The following is a 16,053-nucleotide window of genomic DNA, read 5'->3' on the forward strand; positions in this document are numbered from 1 at the left end:
AACAGAATGTGAAGTAGATGCTGCAAAATGTCTCCCAGAACCAGCCAGAATATTTTCCAGTACGCTTATGCAGAAGGAAGTGCACCACTGGATGGGAAATCATTATCAGGACACACCTCAGTCCTCTTTCCAGATTTCTGTCAAGACTTACAGGTTTAAAATGAACTTCTTCAAAGAAGTTCTCAACAGAAGTTTCCCAGATAGGGCTAGAGATTAAGCAAGTTTTTGGAATTCTCTTCTTAACCCTACTTTATTCCATCTTTAGGTTTTTGCCTCTCCACATGCTTGAGCTTGAAGAAAATTCATGACCCATTCGATAGTTAATTCTTTTTCTCTCTTCCAAAACCTCCAAGGACTCTTCAGCAGTCTATATTCATATGTAAACGGTAGTTTAATGAAGAACTCCACCTACTGGGTGGTACTCGCTCTCTGCCTCTTTTGCTCCTGCTTCCACCTCATTTATGTTGGACAAGAGGTGGCAAAGGTCAAACAGAAGAGGAAGAACGAGGGAATTCCTCGGCACAGTGCCTGGTTCTCAAGCTGCCAGATTCCTCAGGATTTTTAGGTTGCTGCAGGTCAGCATGCAAGGAAGAACTGAATGTTCAGTGATTCAAAACCCATTTTCCTTTCTGGTGCAGAACTTAACTGCCAATCGTATCTGGAGCTCACAAGATTCACTGGGGAGGAATTCAACTCTGGAAAAGAACTTAAGAGTTGAAAAATTTGGTGTGAATATCAGTAAAGAGGAGCAGCACACAGGCCACGAAACACTTCCTGCAATACTGTGCACACGCGTGGTGGGGTGTGTGCATATACACACATCTATACACACAGCCTTGCAATTCTGACATTGCCTTGGAAAAGTCTGTATTTCCATGAAATAATTCCATAATTTTTCAAATATAAACCACAGCATTTAATGACTAAAATAACACAACAGAATGAACAAATGTTTTATTGGCATGTTCATTGTTGTAAACAGCATCTGGCATGAAAAAGTTTACCAAAATCCTTTGATTGTTATAAATTAGGTGTTTTTTCCAAAAACTACGGAGAATTGTTCTCTATTGATCTTTATGGACCAAAGCAAAAAACTGCTGTTCCTAGGCTTTGCAATGAAATCATGTTGACTGCATCAGTCTTTGCACCACACCTGAACTACCGAGTTTGTACGTTGAGGTGCTAGAGGTTGCCCCAGTATTTGACTACATACAGCTACGGAATCAACTCTGGGAAAAACAAAATGACTTTCAGCGGGTGGAGAAGATGCAAACTTGTAATAGTCTCAAAACCAAAATGTACAAAAAGTAGCTGAACAAAACAAAAACTTCATTAACAAGGGGAAAGAAATACAACCCTAAAGTACCCAGCATCGTCGAACATAAAATGAATACAATTTTAAATAGGCAACTATACTTCCAAACGTACACAATGAATGTTGATATGTGAAAAGAAATACCATGATAATAGCTGAACTGCAGTTCTGTAGAATGGACAGGGCAAACAGTATTTACACATTGAATGCAGTATAATAGAGCTGCTCATTGGCGTCCGTAACCCATTAAAAACCAGTTTACCTTACAACAGCACTTCTGCAAAATGAACCAACATGTGCTGGCAGCCTTCTGCAGATACCTCTCAGACTACCTGTTTTATGGAAGAACATTCTAAAACCTGTTACTTGCAGCACCTTCCATTTCGTCTTCGACCCTTCTCTGCTGCTTTGCTAGAACCAACGCGTTAACATTTACTTCGGACTCTCTGATGAGGTAATGCGTGTATCAGTGAAACAAACAGAAAAAAGGATTCTTTCATGGCCTTTGCACAGCTTTTATTATTAAGCTATGAGTATCCTGTTTGAGGCTAGTTTCACTAGCTACTATGTGCACACTGTCCTCAAAATTTCCACTCGTTTCCCTCCCCGCCCACGTTTTAGTTCTAATCTTTTATTTGCACATCCCTTTTAGCTTTACAGTACATTTGACTATAGTGCACAACATGTTCCAAGTCAGACAGTGACCCAGCGGGGCACTGCGCTTCCGATTGGTAACACGGCCCAATCAGTGCTGGTGTCAGCGCGTTACACCTAACGAGTGTCCTGCCGTAACGGCACTACACAGTAGTAGTGAACCTTTTTATTTTAAACAAAAAAATTCCCCAGGGAAAATGCTATAGCGAGTATCAGTCTTGAGTCAAATCTTTATTTGGTGCTCCATCCAGATAAATTTTTAGTGCTTTTTCTTTACGAGGAGAGTAGGTTACCCGGTGTCCAGTTTTCTGGAGTCTGCTGCTTTCTTTTTTCATCAGTTCATTTCTCTGCTCATCTGTTAATTCCATTAATTCTTCAGTTTTATCCCTAAAATGAAAACAGATGTTAAAATTCAGATTAATACAATGATCGTAATTAGATTTCTGTCACTTTTTCACTTGGAGCAACTTAGAAAAAAACTCAACTAAGCATAATACTCCGTACAGATTATTTTCTTCTCCAGAAACTACCAATCTGTCTAAACCTGCTTTTCCAACAGAGACATTCAGCATTCTGACTGACAGCAGACCCAGTGAAAAGCAGCAGGACACAAGCCTATGCTCCTCCACCTACCTGGCAACTCCTATTCTTCATAGACAGCGATGACTCTGCTCTTTATTCAGTCCTGGCACCAACAGCTGGAAGCGGTGTGTCAGCCCGCCCCCTGTAGAAACTACCAGCTGCGCTCTCAAATAATTTTCTTCAAGGCCACCACATTACCAACAAAGCTGTTTGTCCTCAAACTTGCGAGTAATTATGAAAAACACTGTAGAAGGAATGTGTTCACGAAGTTCTTTCACTCCTCAACTTTAGTAGAAACGATATTCAAGCTCTTAGTCCTCAAATGCTGCCTTTGAGCTACTGCCACCAGCTGACGAACGTTCTTCATGTTAACAAAATCCTTGCTCTCTAAAACCTACAGCAAGACTTTCACAGACTCTACAAGGGATATAGTTCTGTTAAGAGATTAAATCCAGGTATAGCAACTAGTTTTGCATTCAGCATTATTTTCAATGGTCTGGGAGGGAGGAGTGAGTAAAAAGCGTGGAGTTCTTTTTCTTAAATAATAAATGTGGTTAATAGTCCGGTTTTTAGGAAGCTGAGGAGCATTCGTATTTCAGCTCAATGTTTTAAAAGCTCTTCCATAAGCATTTTTCCTTTAAGAGGAGTATTTTAGGCTTCTGTTGATCACATCACCCCTCAAATCTTATGCACAGATGCTTATATTATTATACTGTAATAAAATACATACCTATAAAATATTACTGCACCATCATCACAAATGTACAGAGGCCAGACATTCAATGTAGATACTTTAGGATTCCAGTCCAAGTCTTGGTGAATCTCTAGTATGGAAATGTCGCACGGAAACGTTCCTCTACCCTAAGAAGCAGCAATTACTTAGTGAATAAAACTCATAATTGCACCTCCATGCCATTAAAATGTAAAAATAGATAAAAATCTTCTTACCTTTGCAAATTCTATGTTTTCTAAGGGTATTTCACTTATTTCACTCAGCTGTAAAGTGAAGAATAAATACTGGATTTAATACTATTCCACAAGAACATTACGCAGTGTCTACATAAAATCCATAGAAAACCAGAAGTCAAATTCCAAGACACAAAGAGATCAGGTGCCTCATGTTAAACCTTCAGGTCCCTCAGTTAGCCCTCAGCAGCTTCCCCGGATGAAATGAAAGCTGTTATCATCAAGTTGACCTGGGAGCAGCCAAAGCTGTAAAACACACACAACAAACCCATCGCCGTACACGCACACTTCCTACTGCAACAACTCCCTGCAACTGACTCTGCCATGCCCCTCCCTGGTGCATGGAGTGCACCACCCAGCCCCCCTCGTGCCCGCCACAGGGTCACTGGGCTGTGCCTGGCACAGCCTCGCTGGAGCCCTCCCTTGCTGGGCAGCCGCAGGGTGCTCACAGGCTCAGCACTGCCTCACCCTCAACTCAAGTGCGGGCTGCAGTCTAGTCTCCATGGCAGTGCAGACACTAGCTTAGATTTGTGTTTATCTCTGGCTGTTTGTTTTCCCAAAACTTGAAGACATTTCCTCTAAGACGCTTGACTCCATCACATCTGCTGTTAAAACAAGACATGCTCAAATTAAACTGATGGCGAGAAAAGACTAACAGCCAGTGTAATTTGCTAACTCTCATTTCCTTAGGAAACTAGAATAATTAAACAACACTGACAAAAGCCAGACAAATTCTGAAATGTATTATTAGCCCTACACTCTGCTAATAAAATTTGCCTGAAAGAGAAGAGCTGGCTGAACACACCTGTTACTACAGATGTGTCAAATTCAAATGTCTCTTATTACTGGTGGGAGCAAAAAAGATTAAGGCCTCGAGGAGAGAAAGCTGCTAAAATTGCTCCCTGCACTTAATTTCCTAAGACAAGAAAACAACAAGAGCCAACTCTTTCTTCAGATACAAGTGAAGAAGAAATCTTGAAGACTGCATGCAAGAACCTGTAGTAGTAACTTCATTTCTACCTGAAGAACACAAGAAACCAGTCCATAGCTTAATCTGTGTACGTACACAACTCCAAGGCTGTTGCATTCTACGGTAGCTGAACAATGTTCCTCTCTCCAGCCTATGTATCCCTAACTTACGGATGCTGAGTGTTTTAATAAGGTAAGACTTTGGCACACTTCACTGATACGATGATTTTTTGCTGACTTCAACATCCAAGGTGGCCTTCTTACATCTGCCACATCTAAATAACCATTTTTTTTATAACAGCAGAACGCTGTGATATACTAGAGTAATAAAATAGTCTCAATACAAGAGGTGCTTCTACTCTAGATTTCTGCTAGGATGGCACATGTCTGCTTACTTGTTAGAGGGTCATGGCCTTAAGGGAAAAAAAAAAACAACCAAAAACCATACCAAAGCCATATTTCTTTCCAATCAAAATATAGTTCAATCTATTTGGTACAGTTACATCGTCCCTGAGCAACAGTTGTCAAATTTAGATACGAAGAGGTCGAGAGGTTTGGTATTTTGGAACATCAAAACACTGGCTTGTAAAAACAAAGTGACAAGAGCTTAGCTTTTCTTTCACATGTGTTTTTCAAGGATAAGGGACACAGGTAATATTATGCTTCTTGGACTTCAAAACAGGACTTTTTTATCATGTTTTCACCTGAATACTTTGATACCAGACCATTATATTAAACTAAGAACTAAAGCTGATAATTCCTACAGCTTTGGCAACAGGATGGGACCGTTTCTCATTTCCTGGGGGAAAAAAAAATAATCACCTTGCAACAAGATTTTTGTAGCTATGACATCTCTATGCTTCCCAACAGAGGACATTGATAAGGCTCTTAGAAACCACAAGAAACTTGCATCATGTTACACATTTTACCTTTTCTTTTAATTCTTCAACACTGCTGCTTTCTAGAACTACTTCCTGGAAAGAATCTAGTTTCATCTCTGACGGCCTCCATCGTCTCGATAAAACAGCAAGCTGTGACATGGATTTCATCTTTTCGATTCCTAGGAAAGAAAGAAATTTATTATATTAACATCACAAAATATCCTATTTAAAATTAGAGGTTTTCCATAGCATAAGCATATTCAAATATGGAAGACTTATCTGTGTATACAAACACAAACTAACCTGGTAAGTGTGTTGCAAGTAGTACACCAAAAAAAAATAAATAAAAGGTGTGTGTGGGAAGTGAATAGGATTTGGTTGAACTCTTCTTGATTATCAACTTCTTCCAAGGATTTTTTCATAGGCGTCATCTCTTAGAAGCCATGCCATTTGTTCTTCTTTAGGGCACATTTTTCCATCACAGCCGGCTTGGTTATACGTACAACATCTATCCACCTAACCACAGGCTGACCTCCAGATCTTGCATTCGCATGAGACCTTCCTCGGCAATCTGATATTTACTCATACGCTTCACTTTCTTTACCAAAATAAGCTTTCCATGTTTGACTTCTAGGTTTCACACGCCAACTATGCACTTGTTATTAAAGTCTGCTTTGCACCTGCCACCTTGAAGAGTTTTAGTACGTACAGCCTCCAGCCTTTTTGTATCAGTTTCGGGTAACAGCTTTCTCTGGTTGACAGGGCAATGCTGTTAATGTTGCAATCAGATAGGCAGAAGTGATAACAAAGGGCTGATTTTATTTTTATATTCAGTCTATGACTGTGTAATTTAGCATGCAGAACTGGCGGCTTTAACGTCTGTGTCTACCATTACACAGTTGTTTTGTATGAAACCACCACCACTGTTTAAGCTTCTCCCTAAAGACCTTCTACGATCTTGCCTGTGACTACGTTTGTGCTGCCTTTCAACACTGACCTATTGTCCGACAGGAAGATACAGCCACCTAGTGCTTCCTGGCATTTATTTCAAGTCTGGAGCAATTACCTAAGTTTTCTTCAGAGCCAGACAATAGCTGATTTAAATATGTCGGCAACGGCATGATGTAAAGCTGCTATGCTAAGAAACTTAACTGTAAATTATTCTAAGGTGCCTTATTTACCTGCCTAACATCTTCAGTGTTTAGCTGAAGAACGAGATCAAGGTAATGGTGATTGTGGAACACCTTACAAACCGTGACCTAAAACAGCTGTCTTTATGCTCTTCCAACCACCTCTGCGGTAGCAGCAGGTACATAAAACTTAATTTTCACAGGATACAGTGGAATCTAGCTGCATCTTCTGCAACTGCATTGAAGTAGCATCTTTTGGGCAGCGCTAGACAGTTGTACAAGATATTACAGAACACTCAGAAGCCCCATAGTCTATAATATGGCATGTCTGAGAACTAGGTGGACTGCAGAGATCCAAAAAGTAGTACCTCCAAGACTCACTCACTACCGAAACAGTACAGCAATTAATCCAAAAATCTTTAAAATGGCAAAGCGTTAACTGAAGTGTAAGCTGACACGCATGTCTATAGGGATCTGCAGGCCTTCTGAACCTCCCATCTTCATTTCAAATTTTTCTACTTGCATTGGCACAAGTTTTGTTAAGAATTAAAAATACCAGGATTGAACACAGCTGCAAAATACTGGAGTAACAGCTAAATGAGACTTCTTAAGCCAGGTATGCTTCTGAAGAAAGTTCCCAAGTGAATGGAATTCACATTCTTCATCTATTCATTAACAGAAACATCTGTTAATCTAAAGGAAGAACAGCATGGCCTACTTTTTTCCCCTCAAGTTATATTTTTGCATTCAGAATCCAAATTTTGTATGTGTATGCAAAGGATAGCTTAAGAAATGTCATCTTTTCTTAATGATATTTAAGCAGAATTTAAAAAACAATCTGCTCTCTAACATTTGATCCAAACTTGTTTTGATGGCCAAGGTCTGTTCAAAAAGTTAGCACTTCATGACAGAAGATGAGTGTTTTTTCACTCCTGTGTGAAAAATACTACGACTGAACAGCTGTGCTGACTTTAAAAACTAATTATATATGTGTTATGTATACACATACACACATTTCAGCTAACTACAAACATCACCAATACTAGGCCAAAAATTAAATACAAATAAAAGCCTAAGGTACAGGCATTCCTACAGCTTTTGTGTACAATGAAAACATACACGCAAAAAACTGCCTACAGTACTGCAGCATGTCCAAAAGTTCCCAATAAACCTAACAAAACAGTGCGGCTATTAGACCTTTAGCACATCGCAGCCACAGGATATCTGCACTTGCACAATCCCTTGCCAGCTTCATGCAAAGCTTTTCTTATTTTTAATTCTTTTTGCTTCTATTTTTTTTCTAATAAAATGCTATTAAAACGTCAGTAATAGTCCTCAAAAAAAAGGAAAAAAGGGAAAGTACATTTGCCAACATTATCTTTACTTTCTGCTGACATTATATCATTATTACCATCAAGTATTTCTAAGAAGACCTCCCAATTGCTTGAAATATTGATATCTTCTTCATAGATATGATAATCCAGAAATACGGTGCCTGGATTCTTCCAAGTTTTCTTTCGCAGGCGAAACCTGTAAATATCATGAAGAAAACACTTGAGTTTTTATCTGCTCATAAACGTTTACCACTGCCAGAGATCAAAACTGAATTTTTTTCTGACAAAACCGAAATACAACTCATGTAGGCGAGGTCTGGTTAGGTTCATCAGGAATGAGTTTAACGTTCTGAAGTAGTCCTGACAGTGTCACTACTGGCTCTTAGTGCTGCATCATTCATGAACTGTATTGTGCTTGTTCAGTGCAAGAAATGCGTATGGATTTAGAGGAAGAAAACAGTTTCCTATTTAGGATAAGAAAACAGAGTAGTCCCAAACACTTCTAACAATTTTGCAGCTTTTTTTTTTTTTTTTGTGGGGGGAAGGGAGGTGGGCAGGTGTGTGTGGTGTGGAAGTGGGGAAGAAGAAGACAGGTGGAGGATGAGTGTCTGACTTATGTACTTAGTTCTACTGCATCAATCCAGTGACAACATATGAAAGGATGAGCTTAGATTTAGATATGGAAGTAAAGAAAGGTATAAACAACTAATACGAGATTAAACACAAGTACAAAACTTTAATTGTAAAGGTTCCTTTACACACAAAAGCAGACAAATTTTGTGATGTGCCCCATAATTACAGGGCACTGGAGAACATAACGCAAGCACTGCAGTCAAAAATCCTTTGGCCCAGTCATATTGAGGAAAGAAGAAAAACCTGGTCCAGATCTAGGTTTCTACTCCTTTTCTCAACAGGAAAGGGCCAACACTTGTCTTCCAACATTTTGCTCCAGCCTGATTTTAGGCATATGTCAAGGCCTCACCAGCTTGCTTACCACATCTTACTGTTTTTTTCTTAATTCCAGTGAATACAGAGTGCCAGCTACTCTACAGTAAATGCCACATCACTTGTAACAGACAGTAGAGAGTATGTGGAATCAAGGCCCCAGAGCGAGTTCAGCCTTGATGAGACAACTGATTATGGGTAACAAAGACGGGCTGGATCGGTGCTGTACACACACCCTATGATAATGCACGAGGCAGTTTGCTGCAGTCATCTACACTGAGCCTGCGTATAGAGAGAAGGTGGCTTTTTTTGTGAACTGATTTACTTAATGCTCTCCTTTCTGAATAAAATCATGCTTAGAAAGAATAAAACTTCTCAGATCTACACCTGTAAACATGTTCCACACAGGCAATTCTATGTAAATATTATTCCCTATAATCATTCTACATGAGATGAAAGCCAAGAATTGCTAAATTGATGTTTGTGTTCACAATCTGAGTCAAAGACCACAGTAACTTACTTCAGCTCCTTTCATAACTTCCTTTCTCTACAACAGAAAAAAACCCCAAACACATTTTAAAAGAGTACTTAAGCGAGTAACTTAAACAGATTGCAGTCTCTTTACCTGTCTATTGTCAAGTCTAGGCCACATTGTTCTCGAAGCTGAGGAAGCAGCTCCTCTTTTGACTGTCGGACAGTCATTCCCTTAGCAAAAACTGCATCGAGAAGAAACTTGCATGGCTGTGAACAAAACCAGAAAGTGATTAAAGAAGAATTTTTAGAACAGAAAAAAGTATGTATTCATGTTTTGTGACCAGTTCCATCCACCTAGCAAAATGACCATTAGAATGCTTTTCATAAACAAGGCAGGCAATGAAATGATTAAAATTTGGTTCAGCTAATTTGTGTAGCAACAGCCCTTTGACAGGTCATTCAAACACTCCACCTGTCACTGCAGAAGTAGTGTCTTGTGTCTGTATTACTAATTGCTACCACTATAGTAACATTCTAAACAATTTGAAGGGAGCTTTTAAGTTAAATAAGCCATATGATAATAAAAACGCCACTTTCTTGGCTTTCATTGGTCAGACCAGAACTCCATGACTGGAAGATACTTTTAAATTTATCTTATTCCCTGCTTTATCAGTTCAGCTTCAGTCTCTTACACTTATCCATTATTAATACATATTCTACAGTTTGGTCCAAAAAAACAAAGTCAGAAATTAAGGTGCACATAAAGTCAACTTTTAAAGACTGCAATCTATATAGTGAAATCACTTTTATACTTTTCACGTCCCAAAAGATGTAACAAGCAAGTGAGCTGCATTGTTGCGAGAGAAGCATTTTTGTTTCAGGCTTGTCTTATGCAGAGAGGACTATTAACCACCTAACTGTTCTGATAAGCACTGTCTGCAGCGTATGAATGCCACAAATTATATCACTACAATATTACTGAAAACTGCAACCATGAGCAAAATCAGTTTCTTATTTGGAAAGAATTCTACCTGACTTTCATACATTTAAGGAAAAAAAAGAAACAATTATCTTCGTTTGTCCTCCATTTACACTGCAGTAATGGAGACACTTAAGAAAAACACTGGAGATCACATTCCAATTGTATACTTGGAAGAGCATGAACAGAAATAATCTCAAGTTCCCTTTCTGAATCCAGGAAAACTTGCAGGAAAATGCAGAGAAAAGAGAAACTTCCTTTTTTTTCTCCAAGATTTCAGACAAAAGCCTTGGTCAAGGCATATATTAATATTTTCACGAATCAATCTTGAAATATTCAATATCTTACCTCTGGCTCGTTTACCAAAAGCTGATAGACTTTGACCCTGTATTCACCCTTTTTAAGGGCTCTTCCAAGTCTAATAGTTATCTAGAAGGCAAAAGGAGTGTATGTTAGAACTGGTATCAAAATCAAAACTACATTTTGTAACACACTATCAAGACCAATGTAATGATTTCACCTGGCAAGTTAACAAAGAGTTGCAAATTATATTCTTAAAGTTTGTCTATATTGGTTCGACATATTTTTTAATGATTCATAGTAACTTCTGAATAACCTTATTGTCATCAGAAAAGGACGAAAGCGTCTCATTCAGCCGAACACTCTCAAACTCTTGATTGCTGGCGTAGACTCTAAAGACTTTGAAGTGAGAAGATGGAACTCCAACAAAAGGCTCCAAATGTTGCTTGAAGGCAGAGAGTGTAATTCTTTTATCAACATGCACCATCAGCCCTAAGCAAAAATAAAGATAAAAATGGCATGAAACACCACACTACCAAAAAAAAAAGCACTCTAGTGTATTATTTCCATATATTCACAATTACCACTTGCAGCAAACCAGTACTGAAAAAGTCAGAATTATACTTAATGGCCACATTTACATTTTATCTGAGGGTGTTACTGTAACCTTTAAGAGCTTTCCTGAATTTTAAGTGTTTATGGGTAGATACTCCTGCAAGACATAGCAGTTCCAAACCGCCCTATTTTGCAATCAGCGTAGAGGAGCAAAGTAGTATCTCCTCCATTCAGTAAGTCAACAAATAGAGAGAATCAGGTGGAGTGTTTGCAAATAATTCCCCTACAGGTTTCCCCTGCCTCAACAGAGAGACAAAAGTGCTTCTGAGTTGGGGCTGGCCAGGCACATGCCATGAAATTTTTTTTCTCCTGACTTTCAAGATTAAAAAGTTTGGTTAACTCAGTGTTCTGGAAGGCCACAGGATCTCACAAGGCAGGCTCAAGTCTAGATTTAAATGGAATAATTTTGTAATTAAGGAAAAGCCAATGTAGTAACATGAAATTCTGGAAAGTAAAGTGAATAGTTTATCTTTAGAAATTTTGTTTCATAATATACACAATTCAGACTACACCAAAAACTACAGTATGATTATATTGTGTCATGACTCATTAGAAAAAAAAATGCTATTCAGAATATTTAACTGAACAAATAAATTATCTGAATTATAAATCCATTCATGTTGCCATACTAAAAATACATAAAAGCTTTTCCCTCAGGATAACCATTTATACAGCGTACTACAAAAGCATCAAAGTTACTGTAAAGAAATAATTCCTGCATCCAACTAGTCCTACCAAAAGCAAAGGGAAAAATTAAAGCAGTTCAAGATTAGTCCTAAAGAAAGATCCTTCCAGGCTAAAGGAGTAATTTTATTAATACTTGCAATTAAATTTCTCTGTAGTTTTAAAAATGAAAATTTTTGTTCACAACAATAAAAACAGCAAAAAAGAATTTACGCTTTGTCTATTATTATTATTATTACCAGGATTTCTGGATTGACAGGAAAATTTTTGCTTTTCAAAATACTTATTTTATATCCTGGTATTCTTTAATTGTTCTTCTGTTAGTTACAAAACATAGGCAGGTACTGACCACTGTCTAAATGATTTATCTTTAGGACAATTTAGGACAATTAATACCCTACTTAGGCTTTTACGCTGAACTTGTTTGGACATTTTCACATCAGCCATAAACTTCATTGTACCTATTGTACTTCAGTCAATGAAAAACAACATTCTACTGAATTAAATGATCAGTATCAAGTATATTTGAACTTTCTTTACAGTCAAATGACTAGGAGTTTTCAGGTTTGTTGATCTAAATGTTAACAGAATTATTGCTCTGTGAACCACAGTGAATAACTGCATTCAGTTATTTGCTAAGAGGTGAATCATCATTAGTAGATGCAACTATTTTCCATTCACTGCATGGCAACTCAGCTTGCTCTCCAGAAAACACTTTCAATGTAAGGAAATGTATCAGAGGTAGCTTTTCATTTTCTTAAAAACAAAGCAGCAAGACACTGTTCAAATATGTAATCACTTATTACAAGATCAAAATTGGGGTAGATTTGTGCTGAATATGGTATCACGTCCCATCTTTGCACTTTCATTAACTTTAACATATAATCAAGTTTTTCAATACTGTCACGTCCTGGTTTCAGCTGGGACAGAGTTAGTTCTCATTTTAGCAGCCAGAAGAGCTCTGGGTTTTGGTGTTAGTCTGAGACTCTTTATAAGAAGAACGCTGACAGCGCACTGATGTTTGTAGTTGGCACTGAGGTCTCAAGGACTTTTCAGCTGCCATGTTCTTGCCAGTGTGCAGGAGCACAACAGGATAGGGGGGAGCATGGCCGGGACAGGGGGTCCACGACTCTCCTTCTGATTTGTACCTAGACTTAGGATTGAGGGCCAAACTGGCCAATTAGTATTCCATATCATGCAGCGTCATGCCCAGTATAAAAGTGAGGAACAGACGGAAGGAAGGGCCTTTGCTCTTCCGGGACTCTCATTTTCGGACTCTCAGAGTGCGCTCTCTCTCTCTCTCTCTTTTCAGGCCTCTCACTCATCTGGAATTGCAGTGTTGGGACTTACCTGTTTTTGGGATTATTAGTTCGGGACGAGACGGGCCTCAGTCAAGGGGTGGTAAGCAATTACACCGTGCATCACTAGTTTGTATATATTTATCATTGTACACATATGTATATATTCCTATAGTAGTAGTAGTATTAAATTGTTCTTATCTCAACCCACGGGTCTCTTTTCCTTTTCTCCTTTAATTCCCTTTCTCATTCCGGGAGGAGTCGGGGAGGATGAGTGAGTGGCTGTGTAGAGTTTAGTTGCCAGAGTGGCCAAAACCAGGACATGTCATTAGACTTAACACAGTTTATGAATTAAATACTAATAAAAGCCAGATTATTTTAAGGAATTTTAAAAAAATGAATACATACATTTTTGCCCTTCTCCCAAACCTTCATCTGCAGCATAGGGTTCTGACTTAAAGTACATATATTGTGCTTCTCCTCTGCTCTTGCCACTTTCATCGTATTCACTATCTGTTCCAGAATCTTCTTCTGCTGTGTCCCAGGTTTCTTTCTTCCCCTGATTAGCTTTTGATCTCCTACTACTCGTGATGCTATGAGAATCAAGTCCATTAGCCAAGGGAAGTGGGGCATTGTCCACATTGCATAAAGTATCACTGCTGTGACTGGAGCTGAGGATATCACTGTCCACCGAACTTGTACTCCTGTCGTTATTTACATCTGAATCTGACCGTTCCTCAGATTGGAGATTTTCTGGATCAGAAATCTGAATTTGGTTTTCAAGTTCTCTGTTTTCTGCTGATGCCGAAGAGTCTATTTCATTTAAAGGCGATTCAATGTTTTCAAAATCACTGGCTTCTGTGCTTTTGCTGCTGTCTCCATTATCTCCCTCCTGCTGCTGCTGCAGGGACAAGCTTTTAAGCTTTTCAGTGCTTTCTTCCAGAATTGCCTCTACAGATTTCATATTACCTACAGGTCCTTTTACTCTTTCACAAGTTTCATCCAAGTTGCCTGAATCTCCACTAGACTTCTGATAAACTGCTCGTCTAAACTGAGATCCAGGTGATTGCTCTGGTAATGAAACATATAGTCTGATTGTATTTGCATGACGATCCAAAAGTTTCCATAAATGAGAATCAGTATATGCCACATGACGATCTAAAGACTCTGAGCTTTCAATAAATACCTGAAGATAAAACAATAGTGTTATCAAGTAGTGTTATTTTAAATAAAAATAAAAGCATCAATAGCAAACAAGTAAGATTGAGCACACATTAGAAATTGTGTCACTACGAAACAACACCTTTTACAAAAAATTTAAAATATTTCTTTAGAAAAAGACAGATTAAGGAGCCTACGGTTTCATAATGATTTCATTTTTCCTTATTTTCATAATCATGTTAAGATTGGAATGAACTGTAACTAGACAGACCAGCTGCAGTAAACACTTTTATGTTCAGAAGCGTATTTATGTACCACGTCGTGTGCACTGTTCACCTGTCTACTAATACTAGTTGTGGTAGTAATGATCCACACAACGACAGTTGGCAGTCTGTCTTTATTTTCTAATATAGCATCATAAATAAGAAATCTTTAAATGTATACCTGGGTAAGCAATATCACAAATTAGAACACAAGGGGACAAACTTCTCTTTTCCCTTTGTCAAAGGCCATTGTGCTGTAGTGACAATGTGAATGCAAAAGGGCTTGAAGTAACTGAGTAGCAAGTCAATGTCATTGTTTTTCTCAGCTGTAAGCCATCAAAGCCTTCACTAATCTTTCTTCATCAAGAATAGTGTGTTCTTGAGCTTAAATTTCAGAGACAAAGGATGTGCAAAATGTGCTATTACTACTAGCATAGTGAAAAAGGCAATGCTACCGATGTTATTTAAATTATTGAAGTAATAAATTACTCTTTTTCTGAATGCATTACACAGGTACTATTGGAAACATTTATTAGAAGTCTTTTTGGAAAAACAATATAAATTTGGCTAGGGAGAATCAGCAGAGTAAAAATTACTGAATTTAAGACAAGAAAACAGCAAAAAATTTGCTCTTAGTTTTGACATGTGCTTCTTAAGAACTTTAATACTGAGAGCAGGCACAGCTGTCCAGAAAGCCTAGAAAACAAATTAGGCACGTTTCATAGTAATATGCCAACCTTTGTTCCCTAAGAAGGGTTGACTTAAAAATCTTCACCATAAGGTTCTTAACCTCACCATCATTTTAACCACTGAGTGTCAACCAGATGTCTGATTCTTAATCTGCTCTACCTTGTTTTGTACACTTGGTTTCATATATAGCCTATAGTATTCATCAGCACCGCAATATTTGCTAGTCAAAATAATCTCACATAGTACACAATGAAATACGTGCCAGTTATCCATTATAAATTCTACACAGATATCCATACCTTTTACAACACAACAGTGAAGTCTACAAGTGCACAAATGAACAACTGAAAAACCAGAGCATTTACCTTGTTGCTTCTAAAAAAGCCTTCAGCTTTCAGCGTTTTGCTGGAAACGTTCAGAAGACGCAAGTCATTGTAGCAACGTTCCAACACTACCCGCATTGTTTCAGCCGGCAGGTGTGTAGCCTAAAATTAGACGTTGACAGTAAGGTAACATGAGAGTTACATGTAATTTCGAATACTGGAACAAGAATTTCATTTTTTAAGATTATTCACAGGGAAAGGAGAAGGTTTGTTTATTTACTTATGAATTACAAAAGACAACATGGGAGAAAACCTCCCAAACCTGTTCAGTCCCAGTTCCTTTCCTCCATCCTTTGATACGTAGCAAATGTTAGTTTTTCCAAAAGGTCAGTAGACTAAAATGGCTTGGCTTTGCAGAGAACTTGCAAATTGTTAATAACCATTATTATAAGGAATTGCTCTTATTAATTAGGGTATGAACCAACTAAAA

The 16,053-nt window shown here is 38.2% G+C and overlaps 1 protein-coding gene across 8 annotated transcripts in view; it reads right to left on the bottom strand.

Annotated features, from left to right (window-relative positions):
• Positions 1-1,588: 1,588 nt before the first annotated feature.
• The window catches only part of USP47 (ubiquitin specific peptidase 47), a 61,381-nt gene continuing 46,916 nt past the window's right edge, over positions 1,589-16,053 (bottom strand). For all 8 annotated transcript variants that reach the window (XM_086613977.1, XM_086613974.1, XM_086613975.1 and 5 more), the window contains exons 19-28: positions 15,606-15,725; positions 13,535-14,312; positions 10,846-11,021; positions 10,578-10,658; positions 9,402-9,517; positions 7,909-8,027; positions 5,416-5,546; positions 3,500-3,547; positions 3,282-3,412; positions 1,589-2,356 (exon numbers count right to left, since the gene is read on the bottom strand). In XM_086613977.1, coding sequence (XP_086470103.1) covers positions 2,182-2,356; positions 3,282-3,412; positions 3,500-3,547; positions 5,416-5,546; positions 7,909-8,027; positions 9,402-9,517; positions 10,578-10,658; positions 10,846-11,021; positions 13,535-14,312; positions 15,606-15,725 — 1,875 coding nt within the window. In that variant the 3' untranslated portion in view covers positions 1,589-2,181. The remainder of the gene's footprint in view (positions 2,357-3,281; positions 3,413-3,499; positions 3,548-5,415; positions 5,547-7,908; positions 8,028-9,401; positions 9,518-10,577; positions 10,659-10,845; positions 11,022-13,534; positions 14,313-15,605; positions 15,726-16,053) is intronic.

The sequence above is a fragment of the Tauraco erythrolophus genome, chromosome 6, assembly GCF_009769465.1.
Source record: "Tauraco erythrolophus isolate bTauEry1 chromosome 6, bTauEry1.pri, whole genome shotgun sequence".
Taxonomy (NCBI): Eukaryota; Metazoa; Chordata; class Aves; order Musophagiformes; family Musophagidae; genus Tauraco; species Tauraco erythrolophus.